General features: G+C 42.1%; 1 protein-coding gene across 5 annotated transcripts in view; it reads right to left on the bottom strand.

The window, feature by feature from the left end:
* RAB34 (RAB34, member RAS oncogene family) overlaps positions 1-17549 on the bottom strand; it is a 59915-nt gene that overhangs the window by 11473 nt on the left and 30893 nt on the right. For 3 of the 5 annotated variants that reach the window (XM_077294346.1, XM_077294347.1, XM_077294349.1), the window contains exons 3-6: positions 15508-15599; positions 10145-10213; positions 7541-7642; positions 3345-3409 (exon numbers count right to left, since the gene is read on the bottom strand). In XM_077294346.1, coding sequence (XP_077150461.1) covers positions 3345-3409; positions 7541-7642; positions 10145-10213; positions 15508-15599 — 328 coding nt within the window. The remainder of the gene's footprint in view (positions 1-3344; positions 3410-7540; positions 7643-10144; positions 10214-15507; positions 15600-17549) is intronic. The other 2 variants (XM_077294350.1, XM_077294351.1) reach the window with 1 other exon arrangement.

The following is a 17549-nucleotide window of genomic DNA, read 5'->3' as shown; positions in this document are numbered from 1 at the left end:
CTAGATCTCCTGGTCAATATATTTTACATCATATTTGGTTCATACAATTAAAAACATACATTAGCAAATGTAATAAAAATTCATAGACAATTATTACAGGAAACATGGCCAGAAAGCTCTGGAGTTCTTCCCTGGATCCTACAGCATCTTCCTTTACATACTACATGCGATTAGTGATGAGCGAGCATGCTCGGATATTGTTTTATCCGAACATAATTGGGTATTATCCGAGCATCTGGGAGTGCTCATATATTATGTTTTAGTGCCCGCAGCTGCATGATTTGCGGCTATTAGACAGCCTGAACATGTGGGGCAATCCCTGCATGTGTTGTAGCTGTCTAATAGCCGCAAATCATGCAGCCGCAGGGACTAGAACATAATATACGAGCACCCCTAGATAAGACGTTATCCGAGCACATTTGCCCAGCACTGCATGCGATCAAAGGCAGGCCACTCACAGTCTCTCCCTTTGAATGATGAGATCAGTGAAGTTCCTCTAATATTCATCTTTGGATCAGGGTTGTGTCTCTGTATTAAGGTACCGTCACACTCAGCGACGCTGCAGCGATATAGACAACGAGCCGATCGCTGCAGCGTCGCTGTTTAGGTCGCTGTAGAGGCGTCAAACACAGCAGCTCCAGAACGATGCAGGAGCGATCCTGTGACGTAGCGGTGACTCATTTATCGTTCTCACAGGTCGTTAGCTCCATGTAAAACATTGCTGGCATCGTTGCTTTTGCTGTCAAACACGACGATACACGCCGACCTGACGACCAAATAAAGTTCTGGACTTCTAGCTCCGACCAACGATATCACAGCGGGATCCAGATCACTGCTGCGTGTCAAACACAACGAGATCGCTAACCAGGACGCTGCAATGTCACGGATCGTTGTCGTTCTCGTTGTAAAGTTGCTGAGTGTGAAGGTACCTTTACAGCTGTTTTCTTGATTCTGATAGCATGGTTACACCTACTTTGTCCACACAATTAGTAGGACAAGAAAGCTTCCCTGCTGCTTAGGATGAACATTCTTGTCCAGCATCTTCGACATGTTTCAGAGTATACAGTGCCTTGCGAAAGTATTCAGCTCCCTGGAACTTTTCAACCTTTTCCCACATATCATGCTTCAAACACAAAGTTACCAAATGTACATTTTTGGTGAAGAATCAATAACAAGTGGAACACAATTGTGAAGTTGAACGAAATTTATTGGTTATTTTAAATTTTTGTGGAAAATCAAAAACTGAATAGTGGGGCGTGCAATATTATTCGGCCCCTTTAACTTAATACTTTGTTGCGCCACCTTTTGCTGCGATTACAGCTGCAAGTCGCTTGGGGTATGTCTCTGTCAGTTTTGTACATCGAGAGGCTGAAATTCTTGCCCATTCTTCCTTGGCAAACAGCTCAAGCTCAGTGAAGTTTGATGGAGATCGTTTGTGAACAGCAGTTTTCAGCTCTTTCCACAGATTCTCGATTGGATTAAGGTCTGGACTGTGACTTGGCCATTCTAACACCTGGATACATTTATTTGTGAACCATTCCATTGTAGATTTTGCTTTATGTTTGGGATCATTGTCTTGTTGGAAGATAAATCTCCGTCCCAGTCTCAGGTCTTTTGCAGACTCCAACAGGTTTTCTTCAAGAATGGTCCTGTATTTGGCTCCATCCATCTTCCCATCAATTTTAACCATCTTCCCTGTCGCTGCTGAAGAAAAGCAGTCTCAAACCATGATGCTGCCACCACCATGTTTGACAGTGGGGATGGTGTGTTCAGGGTGATGAGCTGTGTTGCCTTTACGCCAAACACATCATTTGGAATTGTTGCCAAAAAGTTCGATTTTGGTTTCATCTGACCAGAGCACCTTCTTCCACATGTTTGGTGTCTCCCAGGTGGCTTGTTGCAAACTTTAAATGACACTTTTTATGGATACCTTTGAGAAATAGCTTTCTTCTTGCCGCTCTTCCATAAAGGCCAGATTTGTGCAGTGTACGACTGATTGTTGTCCTATGGACAGACTGTCCCAAGTCAGCTGTAGATCTCTGCAGTTCATCCAGAGTGATCATGGGCCTCTTGGCTGCATCTCTGATCAGTCTTCTCCTTGTTTGAGATAAAAGTTTAGAGGGATGGCCGGGTCTTGGTAGATTTGCAGTGGTATGATGCTCCTTCCATTTCAATATGATCACTTGCACAGTGCTCCTTGGGATGTTTAAAGTTTTGGAAATCATTTTGTATCTAAAACCGGCTTTAAACTTCTCCACAACAGTATCACGGACCTGCCTGTTGTGTTCCTTGGTCTTCATGATGCTCTCTGTGCTTCAAACAGAACCCTGAGACTATCACAGAGCAGGTGCATTTATACGGAGACTTGATTACACACAGGTGGATTATATTTATCATCATTAGGCATTTAGGACAACATTGGATCATTCAGAGATCCACAATGAACTTATGGAGTGAGTTTGCTGCACTGAAAATAAAGGGGCCGAATAATATTGCACGCCCCACTTTTCAGTTTTTGAATTTCCACAAAAATTTAAAATAACCAATAAATTTCATTCAACTTCACAATTGTGTTCCACTTGTTGATTCTTCACCAAAAATTGACATTTGGTATCTTTATGTTTGAAGCATGATATGTGGGAAAAGGTTGAAAAGTTCCAGGGAGCCGAATACTTTCGCAAGGCACTGTATGTCAACAAATTACACAAAACAAACTCAGACCATATGAGACTGGAGTGCTTACTTTGAAACTCAATTTCAGAATGGCTGTATGAGTTTCAACTCAGTCTCCAACATTCAAGCGCCTCAGAGTTCCTCCTCCCTGCTGTAGCTAAAATCTCACTATACTCAGTACAAGCTGCGGCTGTCAGGCTGGATGGCCAGAGGTTGAATACACTTGTCCTCATGAGTTATTTTGTTCTATTACAGAATTAATTTTAGAATTTCAATTCTGAAATTTTCAAAGCAAACACACCACTTTCCTTAGATATAAAAAATCTATTAATAATGTATATAGTTGTAATTGTGAAATGTGGAGCACGGTGGCTCTGTGGTTAGCACCCTTTCTTTGCAGCATTGGTGTCCTGGGTTCAAATCTCACTAAGGACAACATCTGCACGGAGTTTGTATGCTCTCTGTGGGTTTCCTATGTGTACTCTTGTTTCCTCCCATACTCCATAGACATACTAATATGGTATTTATATTGTGAGCCCCAATGGGGACAGAGAAGACATTATCTGTAAAGTGCTTTGGGATATGATGGGTTCATTATAATATAAAAGTGTATAAAAACAGTATTAAAATACAAATTCTGTAATTGTCAATGAACATAGTGGTGAACATACCCTGGGCCCCTCTGTAGTAAGTGGAAGCAATGCATTTAAATCTTTCTTGTCCGGCCGTGTCCCATCTAATTAAAAGAAAAAAAAACATATTTAGTACATGCAAATGATTGTGGGTGACTTAAGGTACCATCACATTAAGCGACGCTGCAGCGATATAGACAACGATGCCGATCGCTGCAGCGTCGCTGTTTCGTCGTTGTGTGGTCGCTGGAGAGCTGTCACACAGACAGCTCTCCAGCGACCAACGATGCCGAAGTCCCCGGGTAACCAGGGTAAACATCAGGTTACTAAGCGCAGGGCCGCGCTTAGTAACCCGATGTTTACCCTGGTTACCAGTGTAAATGTAAAAAAAACCCAAACACTACATACTTACATTCCGGTGTCTGTCGCGTTCCCCGGCGTCCGCTTCCCTGCACTGTGTAAGCGCCGGCCGTAAAGCAGAGCGGTGACGTCACCGCTGTGCTCTGCTTTACAGCTGGCCGGCGCTGAAACAGTGCAGGGAAGCGGACGCCGGGGGACGCGACAGACACCGGAATGTAAGTTTGTAGTGTTTGTTTTTTTTTACATTTACAATGGTAACCAGGGTAAATATCAGGTTATTAAGCGCGGCCCTGCGCTTAGTAACCCGATGTTTACCCTGGTTACCAGTGAAGACATCGCTGAATCAGCATCACACACACCGACTCAGCGATGTCAGCGGGTGATCCAGCGACGAAATAAGGTGCTGGCCTTCTAGCTCCGACCAGCGATATCACAGCAGGATCCTGATCGCTGCTGCGTGTCAAACACAACGATATCGCTATCCAGGACGCTGCAACATCACGGATCGCTATCGTTATCGTTGTTAAGTTGTTCAGTGTGAAGGTACCTTTACTCGTACAGTATATACATTTTTGTGACCCAACAAGATTCTTCATTATTAATAAGGAAAGTGAAATCATCTTCTTTTACTTCAGAATATACTCAATATGGTGAGATATTCACTAAGAACTCAAATAATTAAGCAGTATATAAAATATCGGTCAGGATTTCATCCAGAAAAGTAGGATTTTTCTCACTTATCTGTATACAATCCATTTTTTACAGCAACAGGTATAAATCATCTACAAGACCATATACAGTTTCCTATATTACAAAATGCAATGTCTCTATAAAAATCGGATGTTATACTTTGGCTCTTTGTGGCATGTGATTTTTTTGTGCACCCATGGACTTGAGTGGGTGAGCCTCATCAGAATTATGGAGGAAACTAGCGCAGATTCGGTCAGTGAAAAAAATCTTTCATCTGCACTGACCCATTGAAGAACATTGGTTGGAGTCCTGTCCGTTTTTTTTTCACAGACAGCACTCAGACCGAAAATGCGATGGTGTGAACGAGCCCTTACAGTTATATCCTCCACAAGGGATCCACAGTAGCGTTTGACGTTGGAGAACATCCTTAGTAATATTTCAAGTCAGATCAATTTTCACCTGGAAAGTAATTTGTTTTAAATAAATGCCCTTTTAATAGTCAAAGGTCTCAAAGTGCTGGTCCAATTACGGGCAGGTCATCCTATGTATTGGCAGGTTTATGTTCAGGGCTTGCTGGGCATCATCTCATTCACCCTGGTAAAGAAGGTAGCAATGCACATGACGTCTGTTCCCATGAGGCTGAGGTGTAGCTAGCAGGTGGTTATTGGGGGTGGCTGCTCTGAACCACTCACATGGAGGTGCCCATTAGCAAATTGGTAATCTGGTGAGTCCTGCTGCTCCGCTTCTTCCTTGGTGAGCAGCAGAATTGATCTTTCCCCGGGAACCAGAGCACTCAACACTTCCTAAATAAATAAATCACCGCATCAACCGATTCCCCACCTCCCCTTTGTACCTCTGCAAATGTTTTTTTTTTAACAAAATGCTAGACCTATTTTGAAATAAAAACGCTGAGGCTAAGCAGCGACTTTGATCCCAAGGTATGTGCACATGTTTAGTATTTGGTGTTTTTCTGACCATTTCTGTATCTACATCAAAGACACCCAGGGCAGCGGAGGAGCCACAGTAGAGCTGAAGACCCTACCCACAGTCCCGGCCCGACGCATGGGAGCCCAAATGTCTGATGATGATTTAATAGAAACCAGGCTGCGGATTTCTTCACTGAAGGTATCTAGTGAATCTGTAAAACAACGCCACTATGCCCATATCTTTAGTTTAAGGGCTCATACCCATCACTGTTAAAAGAAATGGTCCGATTTTGGTCCAGAAAAGTGGGACGAGTGTCATTCGATTTTCATGCGAGAGCAATGAGATTTTTAACACCTAGCATCCGATTTACATCCGATTTACATGCGAATCCAATTGCAATTTTAACATGAGTGAGCTTTTACATAGAGCAATTCTCTATGTAATTTACAGTTTTCAAAGGCATTATTCTTGAAAATATATATACAGGTGCTTCTCACTAAATTAGAATATCATTAAAAAGTTAATCTATTTCAGTTCTTCATTACAAAAAGTGAATCTCATATATTATATGGAGTCATTACAAACAGAGTGATCTATTTCAAGTGTTTATTTCTGTTAATGTTGAAGATTATGGCTTACAGCCAATGAAAACCCAAAAGTCATTATCTCAGTAAATTAGAATAATTAACAAAAAAAACACCTGCAAAGGCTTTATAAGCGTTTCAAAAAAAGTCCCTTAGTCGTTTTCAGTAGGCTCCACAATCATGGGGAAGACTACTGACTTGACAGATGTCCAGAAGGCAGTCATTGACACACTCCACAAGGAGGGTAAGCCGCAAAAGGTCATTGCTAAAGAAGCTGGCTGTTCACAGAGTGCTGTATCCAAGCGTATTAATGGAAAATTGAGTGGAAGGAAAAAGTGTGGTAGAAAAAGGTGCACAAGCAACCGGGATCCCACAACATATCATTAAACAGCAGAGGGAAAGGGGACAGCAGGTGGCAGATGTTTATAGCCTGGGAAAGGGGTAATACACATGGAGCTTCCCAAGCTATTAATATCAGCTCAGAGCTGTATAAGTAGCCTTTACTGGTTATTAAAATGGGGGACCCCCCCAAAAAAATGACATAAGGTCCCCCCATAATTAATAATCAGCAAAGGCTAGGCAGACAACTGCGGGCTGATATTAATAGCCTAGGAAGTAGCCATGGATACTCCCCCCTTCCAAACTAAAAAAATCAGATCTCCGCAACCCCAGAAAATGTCGGGGGATCCCACAGCTTTTTTTCCAGCAATTTATTTATTTATTAAATACATGTACAGTAAGCTACACAAGCAAGCGACTAATTATATATGTGACTGGCATCTTTATATCTATCTATTCTATGTGTATATATAGATTCTATGTATTCTATTCTGTTGGATCATGCTGTGATTTTACTGTATGCTGCTGAGTTGTTGGGTTTCAAGGACATGGGTGTGTAAAACTTGCATGGTCTGAGTGCATTGTGCAATTTTTTTCTTGCAGCCATTAACTTGCATTGGCGAGTCTTGTCCGAGATGAGAGAACAATCGCAGGATGCTGAGATTTTTTTCTCAGTCTCATTTCGGCTGAGAAAAAAAAAAAATTGCAGATGAGCTGTGACTCATAGGTTAACATTGGTCCGAGTGCAATCCGATTTTTTATTGGATTGCACTCATCTGTTTTTCTTCCAAATGAGTATGAGCCCTAAATCTTGGATTTCATCAAGTCTGCACCATACATTAACCTGCGGTTTTCATATCTGCAATTTGTAAATTTATGCTGCAGTTTTCAGGATAGTATTACGATATATAAGAAACACCACTGCATGTTCAAAGCAAAATCTGTGTTCTAAGGCCGGGATCACACATACGCGAGATACGGCCGAGTCTCGCAGGTGAAATCCCTCCTCTGGCACCGGCACTTGGGAGCGGAGCGTGCAGCTCCATGTGTTGCTGTGCGGCTACACGCTCCGCTCCGGAGTGCCGGCGCCAGAGGAGGGATTTCACCTGCGAGACTTGGCCGTATCTCGCGTATGTGTGATCCCGGCCTGATAGTGTTTACTGTGATCGGAGAAGCAAGCCTTATTATGGAGGAATATTGGGAGTTCATAGTATTTGGCTGCATCGCAAACATATTTTTTGTAAAACCACTTAAATGGTTATTTCAGGATATTTGTTTGATTAGGACCAAAATCCATATCAGCTCAGCAGATGTATACTGATACATTATACTTACAGTTGCAAGCTAAAAGGAATTCCCAGGATTTCAAACCTCTCCATCTCAAAGTCCACCCCAATTGTAGCCTTGTAATTTTTATCAAAGGCATCTTTACAGAACCTTAAAAAAATTAAAAACAAAATAAAAATGAATATAAAAAAATGTACATAATTGCAAGAGACCCTAAGGCCTAGCAATGAGTATTTATAACATTTTGATGTTGCAGATTTTCACCAGTATTTCTGCCCCTATTAGGTAAATTAGGTTTCTTGCATTTTTATCGCATTTTCAAAGCTGCAGTTTTTTTCTCTTGTTGGCATGTCATGTTTTAAATAAAGCTTCTTTGTTTTAGAAACGTTGGCGTTGCCAAAATGTTATTGATTCAGACATGCAGTTTACAGGTGTTTTTAGTGCATTTTTAACTTGTGTTTTTTCTGTATCTAAGGGTACTGTCACACAGTCACACTTTGATCGCTACGACCGTACGATCCGTGACGTTCTAGCGATATCCATACGATATCGCTGTGTCTGACACGCAGCAGCGATCAGGGACCCTGCTGAGAATCGTACGTCGTAGCAGATCGTATGGAACTTTCTTTCGTCGCTTGATCACCCGCTGACATCGCTGGATCGTTGTGTGTGACAGCGATCCAGCGATGTGTTCGCTTGTAACCAGGGTAAACATCGGGTAACTAAGCGCAGGGCCGCGCTTAGTAACCCGATGTTTACCCTGGTTACCAGCGTAAACGTAAAAAAAACAAACAGTACATACTCACATTCCGGTGTCTGTCCTCCGGCGTCTCAGCTTCTCTGCACTGTGAGCGCCGGCCAGCCGGAAAGCGAGCACAGCGGTGACGTCACCGCTCTGCTTTCCGGCCGCTGTGCTTACACAGTGGAGAGAAGCAGAACGCCGGAGGACAGACACCGGAATGTGAGTATGTACTGTTTGGTTTTTTTACGTTTACGCTGGTAACCAGGGTAAACATCGGGTTACTAAGCGCGGCCCTGCGCTTAGTAACCCGATGTTTACCCTGGTTACCCGGGGACTTTGGCATCGCTCCAGCGCCGTGATTGCAACGTGTGACCGCAGTCTACGACGCTGGAGCGATAATCATACGATCGCTGCGACGTCACGGATCGTGCCGTCGCAGCGATCAAAATGGCACTGTGTGACGGTACCCTAATGCAGTTCTATGGGGAAAATTTGCACATAATACTAAGTGTACCCGTAAGAGAAATTGACACAAACCGCAGGTTCATCACAGTGGGGGTAAACAAAGTATGGAATTGTAAGGGAAACTATAAAGTCAGTAAAATAACTAGTAAGGCTGCATCCATCTCTAAGTCTAGGGACAGAACAACTGCAGCCTACTCTTATTGCAGGAACTCAGAACCACAGGGGGGTCTCCTGGGAGAATACTGAGAAGTGTCAAATATGGCACCTTTCCTGGACGATCAGCTTTAAAGCAGCTAACAGATGGTTTGGAAGCAAGAATATTTCCCATTGACTGTATATAAAGGAGGGGGGTGTGATGGTGTTATGTGGGTATCATTTTGTGTATATTTATATTTTACTGATTATCATGGTGTTCTCTTGTAGGATGAGCTGTTATTTGCCATCTGATATCAGCCCCCACAGTCCTGTACTGTTATCTCTCCACAGGGTCAGTGAATAATGTTGTTTGCTAATATGCTAATGACATATTGAACTAGCTTGTTGAAACAATGAGCCCCTGTGACCCACCCCCCTAACCTGTGCATGAGGAGGGAGACTTGTAAAAATCAGGGAGGTGAGACACAGATCAGTCTTGTGTGGAATGATAATGTGAACACAGCACGTCAGAGAGAAGGGGAAGCATATGGACCATTTTTTATCCTCTGTCTGCTGGATTTTTGGACTCTCATCTCCTTGGACATTTATCCGGTTACTGAACTGCATTCGGCTTCTGGACTATCTTATCCTTTGTGTGGTGGATAGTATATGGACCTTTCATGTTTTTGCCTAAATAAAGCTTTTGGAATCATTCACTATTCTCTTGCTCTGTTGATTGTGTGGTATCGGAGAAGGACCCTGTGACAGGGGGGACCACGGAATATTTGAAATGCAAGGCCCTTAGCTCACCATCCAACCACAAACAGCAATTTTTAAATAGTTCAATCCAGGTGATCCTGGAAATATGAGCCTATGGTCCGGACTATAAAAAGCTAGGTGGCACAAAAGAAAGATACTCACAAGTGAGAGCTGTGTATGCTTATGTGCTCCATAACTCAGTTCTCCTTTCCTCAAGGAAGCAGAAGACAAGTGTAGACTGAAACATTTATGTATTTCTGCTATTTCTACCTTTTATTTTATAACTGTTTTGCATATTTGTGTGTCATTTCATTTTGACCTTTTTATATCTTTTATTGCTAGCACTGTGTATTTTTATATTAAAACTTAAAATCTTTAATAAATTTCTTCCTTGTATGCATGTGGCCTAAGAATCTCTAAAACTATAATTTCTCAATGAGCAGTTGCAGTCAGAGAGAAGATGGATACAACACCAGGTAAATATGTGATCTTAGTGCAGTATAACAATTTTCATGCCGCTGTCTTTGAGGAACAAAACGTCTGGATCGTACCTATTTATCATACATGTCTTGCCCACGGAAAGATCTCCGACCACAATAACTTTGGAAATTTTAAATCTGCTGGGAAAGGAAAAGAGACATAAATCCAAGTAAAATTATGTCAATATGATGCGTTATAAAATGGGTAACCGGGAGGCATCTACATCTTAGGGTATGTGCACACGATCTGGAGTTGCTGCGGGTTTGATGCTGCGTATTTATAATACAGCATCAAACCTGCAGAGGCCAGATGTTACAGCATAATGGATGGGACCACTATGCGTCCACAGACGTCCGCGGCTGACCCGTGGAGACAGACATGCGGCATGTCTCTCCAGACCGCAGCATGTCAATTTCTCTTGAGGAGACGCTGTCTCAGCAAGAGAAATTACACCAGTAGAATGTGTTGAACTTGGTGAATCGGCACGGTTCAGTGATCACGTGCGGATTCACCTGCGTTCAATAGAAGGCAGCGCTTTGGATGCAGCAAACATACACTGTGTCCAAAGAGCTGCTAGTTCTGGAACATGGATACCCCACCATATGCTATATAAACTGATCAGCCATAACATTTGTACCGTCTGTCTAAAGGCAAGTGCAGACGACAGCATATGCTCTCTTCCGGGATAATCGGGCGCAAATCACACTCTGTCCAAACTGTGATCACAGTTTGATCTGATTCTCTTAGATAAGGAGAGGATGGGAAAAAAAATAATTAATTCCTCAATCTTCTCCATTCAATCAGACCATGGAAATCGTACTGCACTCAGATGTGATTTGAGTGCAGTCCAATGGTTTCCATGCACTCATTGACTTGCGTGGCCGAGTGTGATCTGAATATTGGATCAAACTTGTGCATTCAGGGATTTTTTTCCTGGGATCGGCTCAATGAGAGGAAAAAAAAAAAATCAGACGTGCACAGATTCATAGACTAACAATGGTCCGAATGCAATTTGATATTTTGGCGTCTGAACCTGCCCTTATACTGTGTACAGTATATCCCCCTTATCCCTGATCCATCGAGATATAAACTCCAAGATGCCCTGTGGTATTTTGTGCCGAGACATTAGGTACAAATCCTTTAAAGTGATTTAGCCAGCTGAACATAAATGCTTGTGGCCACTGTACGTGCTGAATCCTGAAATAATATAAGTCCAACTACCCAATTGCAACCAATATTGTCACCATTAGAGCTGTCACAGGAGTGGTCTCCTCAATTCTCCAAACTCCTGAATGCCAAATATACTATATAAATCACTGTATAACCAGTAGGCCTAACAAGGTGGAAAATCTGGGAGGAAGCTGTAGGCTGTAATGGTAACCATACTAATTGTAAGTAACAAATAAAACTCAGGACTCATTCCGACATCATTTTTCTTGCATGCGAAAAATGGTCGGAGATCAATTAGTTTTTCTTTCTTCATAAGAGTTTGGTCAGTGACATTTTTTACCATCAGATGATCAGAGTTTCATTTGGTTTTCTCGGATGCAAAATTGAACTGACGGAGGTTTCTCTAGATTCTCCTATCAAACAATCCATGAAAAACAGACAGCGCCCAACTGGCATCCGAGTCACAGACCCATAGACTTGCATAGAAGGAGTTTGATCCAAGATTCGGATCAATATCGGACATGTCTCTGTGATTTTGCGTGGACCACTCGGGTGGGCTGTAGTAGGTACGAGTTTTACCCGTGAAAAACACAGATAGATGTCGTACATGAAAGATGGAAGTCTGAATGAGCTCTTATGGTCTGTTTACATGGACGAGGACTATTTCTATCCTCTGTGTCATCCATTTTGCTTGCATTCTAAATCCTTATTTCTCATATATGTTTAAAAGAAAAAAAAGTTGGCAAACTGTATAAACTTTTTTTTTTTTCTTTTTTTTTTAATAATTATTGCTTAGCAATAGATCCATTAAAAACAGCTTCCATTTTTCATTTGTTTTTAACCCATCCCTATACACAAGAATGACTTTGAAAAAGAAATGCACTGAGTTTAAAGGAGTTGTCGGGCTTGGAGTACAAGTCTGCAGTCACTCTATGTGACTGTAGACTGGTGAATCCTCACACTCTGCACCCTGCGCACTGTGAGGATTCTTGACAATACACGGCTGCATGACCACAACCACAAGTATGTGATTTGCAGCAGCGGAGAATCCTCACAGTGCGCAGTGCACATGATGTGAGGATTCACAAGTCTGCCGTCACATAGAGTAACTGCATACTTGTACCCTAATGCTGGACAACCACTTTAACAGAAAAAAAAAAAATGATGTGTGAATACTTCTACTAAACTTTACGGGTTGATGTGATGTATGTGTTAAATGTTGACAGTGGTTGTTGTGTGAATTTGCCCCAAGAATCAACACTTAGTTCAAGCAAAATCATAATTTGACCTGAATACGTTATATGTCACTATTAATTTAGTGGCATTCTTGATAAGATATTATGCAGCACACTGGTGCTTTTATTATTATTGTTATTATTTGTATCAATGTACCTGTCTTCTGTATAAGAGATGCTTGGCATGTAACTAGTTAAGTATTTTCCTTCTTCCAAGAAGTAAATCTGTCTCTAAAAGGTGGAGCGTCATGTTGGCTGTCACTATGGTAAAGATGACGCCATTCTTCTTCTGCACTAACACTAATACTATGACCTGCAGGAAGAACACAGGCACCAGGCCGCACACCCAGAAGGAAAATATTTGGGAAAGTCAGGGTGGATCAGAATGAGGAATGTTGTTGTGATCAGATCATAAACCAAGGCCGTCACTGACCTCTGCTATGGGGAAAGAAACCACGCACTTATAGATAGTCAGCTCTGCAGCCTGAGCACTGAAGAACCTGCACAAACACCACTGCAACAAGCAGCATTGTTCTGGGGAGGGTTTTTGTTTTGTTTTTGGTTTTTTAAGTTTTTCACTGCTTTTTTTTTTGTTTTCAAAAATGAAGATGTGACAGGCAAAATATACAAAGGGTGAATTGATGAAAGTCTTAAGACAGTGTTTTGGCTTTAAAACGTCGCAAATGCCAGTCACGAAGTTGAAAGGAGCAATGGATCGAAGACTGGTTATCGAAACTGACTCCACTACTAACTGCCTGATAAGATACAAGATCTCAGATATAGAAACCATATTATGCAAAATAGTCCTACGGTTGTCAACCGGGACTAGCATAGGCTATAACCCTATGGAGCTCCCAAATACCATTAAAACATAAGAACACGGAGCATGTAAACCACTAAAGAATACGTAGTAACTAAAAAGGTATATTTTTAATGACACAAAAGATCATGAAAGACAATACATAGCATATATCTCAAAATAGTTTTATCAAAAACAGAGCTATTCAAATCTGGTCAAAGGTGCACCAAAAATGTGGTGTCACCCCACGGGCATAAATATGGCGAGGAAGAACCACAGAACCAAAGTCCTTAATCAGGTATACATATAAAGTGACAGTGCAACTAATTACCATATGTAAATGCGCCTCCTTCAGTGAATATGAGCAAGGTATACAAGAAGGACATTGGGGACACTTATACCATCTTGGCCTGCTGAGTGAGCCGATGCAAAACTCGCGTAGGGGCGCGTGTGTACACTCACAGCCATGAATACGGGTAAGAACCAATAATGGGATTACTTGCATCACCACTGTTTAGGTCTAAAAACTTGAATGGTCACTGACCTTAGTAGTACATATTTTCCCCTAGGTGGTGGTAGTGAGCCTGTCATTTCCTAAACTACTTTTTACATATGGTAATTAGTTGCATTGGCACTTTATATGTATACCCGATTAAGGGTACCGTCACACAGTGCCATTTTGATCGCTACGACGGTACGATCCGTGACGTTCTAGCGATATCCATACGATATCGCAGTGTCTGACACGCAGCAGCGATCAGGGATCCTGCTGAGAATCGTACGTCGTAGCAGATCGTTTGGAACTTTCTTTCGTCGCTGGATCTCCCGCTGACATCGCTGGATCGTTGTGTGTGACACCGATCCAGCGATGTGTTCGCTTGTAACCAGGGTAAACATCGGGTAACTAAGCGCAGGGCCGCGCTTAGTAACCCGATGTTTACCCTGGTTACCAGCGTAAACGTATAAAAAACAAACAGTACATACTCACATTCCGGTGTCTGTCCTCCGGCGTCTCAGCTTCTCTGCACTGTGAGCGCCGGCCAGCCAGAAAGCGAGCACAGCGGTGACGTCACCGCTCTGCTTTCCGGCTATGGTGCTTACACAGTGCAGAGAAGCTGAGACGCCGGAGGACAGACACCGGAATGTGAGTATGTACTGTTTGTTTTTTTTACGTTTACGCTGGTAACCAGGGTAAACATCGGGTTACTAAGCGCGGCCCTGCGCTTAGTAACCCGATGTTTACCCTGGTTACCCGGGGACTTCGGCATCGCTCCAGCGCCGTGATTGCAAAGTGTGACCGCAGTCTACGACGCTGGAGCGATAATCATACGACGCTGCGACGTCACGGATCGTGCCGTCGTAGCGATGAAAATGGCACTGTGTGACAGTACCCTAAGGGTTTTGGTTCTGTGGTTCTTCCTCCCCGTATTTATGCCTGTGGGGTGACACCACATTTTTGGGGCACCTTTGACCGGATTTGAGTAGCTCTGTTTTTGATAAAACTGCTTCGAGATATATGCTATGTATTGTCTTTCATGATCTATTGTGTCATTAAAAATATACCTTTTTAATTACTACGTATTCTTTGGTGGTTTATATGCTCCGTGTTCTTATGTTTTAATACTAACTGCCTGATGTATATTACAATCATACCAAAAGATAACAATTCTATGTAAGGCTACGTTCCCACAATGAGTATTTGGTGAGTTTTTAATGTTGTAGATTTTCTGCACCAATTAGATAAATTAGGTCACTTGCATTTTGAGTGCGATTTTTTTTTTACATGTGTTTTTATAGCATTTTTTTCAGCTGTAGATTTTTACTCTTTTTGACATATAATTTTTTAAATAAAGCAGCTTTCCTTTGGATATTCTCTCTTTACTTAGCTTTGATAAGACTATTGATAAAGTGATGTGCAGATTACATGTGTTTATACAGTGTCCTCGGTTCGAAAAAGTCCTAAAAACACATATGCCGGGTTTTTACAGGAGGACTTTCCTCAACGCATTCAAGTCTATGGGGAAACCTAGACTCAGATAATAATTTTTCCGTCATGGTATTATCCATCATAAGTCAGCTGGATCGGGTACAGCGCTTTTAGCCAGTTGATGTACACTCTGACATTCTGTGATCACTCATTGAGAACAGAGGGACGGTTTTGGAAATCTGCAATTGTAACTATTCAGCTGCATGTATATACCGGTACATGCTTCATTCAGACTTTGCTTACCCCACAGTCCCGGTTCTCTGCTGCTTACAGGCACCGATGACTTTGGAATGAAAGGAGTCTCTGGTGTGAAGACATGCCTCTTTTTTGAAGCACTGAAGAAACAAAAATAAAACACAAATTATTGTAATTTCAATAAAAAATTATGAAACTTATTTTTGTTAAGTGTGTCTAAGCTTCTGCCACATATAGTATCTAAATGAATGTCCGGTTTTAGCACGCCATATCCATGTTGATTTCCTGATAATTTTTTTTTTCTCCGCTCCATTAGGGCACAGTTAATATCAGTGAGTACAGTTTAAATGCAATATCTTGTCTCCTTTATATTGCTCGGTACAAGCTTTTTTTTACAAGCTCGCCTCCTAATTAGCATAAAGACTCCTATAAACATAAAACTAAAAATGGCTAAATCTGCCGATATCGGCTGACATCTAGTGTATATTGGGGCCTCTCGGCCTCTTCTATAGATGATGTTGGGAGGACCTGGCATGTCCAATTTCGTACTGCCAATCCTTTTGCTCTCTGGGACATAAGCTGCAGCCAGAAGAGTCTGGCGGTGACTATCATACAGGACACAGAAGCGCTCATCTGAGCCGAGAACTACTGTATATGAGGGAGTCAGGGTGGTTGGCCGCACATTTGCTCGGCTGACGGATATCTATTCTGTATGAGAAGCTCAATCATTGAGGAATTATAAACTACAAGCATGTAGATCCCCACTAGAGAAAAAGATTTTTGGAAAAAAACACAAAGACTGAAGTGCGCACACATAAAATATCTTTATACCATCTGATAATCTCTTTATGCCAAGAAATTCTCTCCTAAAAGTAGTTTTCTGTCAGATTCATCCAAAATCTTTCCGACTAAAATACTCTGCATGCCTCTTTATGAAAAAAAGAATACATATCGAGACACAGTGGGTCCATAGAAAAGTCTTCAATCAATGATTTAATCAATCACTTGTTGTTCTGGGACGCATTGCTGTTATTATGAGGTCATGTAGAAATGTGTACATAACTAGTATCCTGTAGATGCTCCTTAGGTGACTACACACTACATGGATAAATGTATTGGGGAACACGTCTTGATGATTGAATTCAGGTTTTTCATTCGGTTCCATTATCGCAGATGTATAACATCCATCCCTGTGCCGTGCAGTCTGTCTGTACATTTGTGACAGGATGGATCCTTCTACAGATCGCACTGATAATAGTGCATTTTTTTGCTGATATTAAAGGGAATATCAGGGGCTTTGCCACCAGTTAGGAAGCTGAGATCCGGATGTCAATAAGAATGATGTTGCTCTGTCGACAGAGCAGTGCAGAAAATACGCCTCCGCTCTGTCGATGTGACGTCAGCAGAGTCAGCTGAATCGCCAGCAGGAGTGGCCTGTGACCGATCTGTGTCGGGGAAGAATGGTGACGGGAAGGTAGGTAGCAACTAACTGCCTGTTACTGCGTAGGTACATTTTTGGTTTTTCACAAAGTCCTGGACTTCCCCTTTAATACCAGAGGAGGTTTGGTCTCTGCAGTTGTGGAGTCAGCAGAGTGACTTTTATGCACCTCAGCATTTGGTGAACCCACTCACTCATTGAACCCGCTCAATTGTTGTTGCATTTCGTAAATGTTTCCACTTTTCAATAACATCACTCACAATTGAAGCTGGAATATTTACGAGGAAAGAATTCTCATGAACTGACTTTATACACCGTTGGCCTCCTATTCCAGAATGACAGCATTGGGAGCTTCATGGCATGGGTCTCCATGACCAAGCAACTGGTTGCAAGACTTACATCACCAAGCACAACAACATATGTCAGACAAAGTGGTGTAAAGACTCTGGAGCACTGAAAACATGTTCCGTGGAGTGATGGATCACAATTGTCTGTCTGGCAGTCTGATGAACGAGTTTGTGTTTTGCAAATACCAGAAAGAGAATTCTTAAGGATTCAGCACATCAAGACATCTTGAACAATTGTATACATCCAACTTTGTGGGAACAGTGTGGGGAAGGCCCTTTTCTGCTCCAGATGGACTGTGCTCCAG

Source organism: Ranitomeya variabilis, chromosome 3, assembly GCF_051348905.1.
Source record: "Ranitomeya variabilis isolate aRanVar5 chromosome 3, aRanVar5.hap1, whole genome shotgun sequence".
NCBI lineage: Eukaryota > Metazoa > Chordata > Amphibia > Anura > Dendrobatidae > Ranitomeya > Ranitomeya variabilis.
The sequence above is the reverse complement of the archived record's forward strand: the minus strand, read 5'-3'. Positions and strand labels throughout refer to the sequence as shown.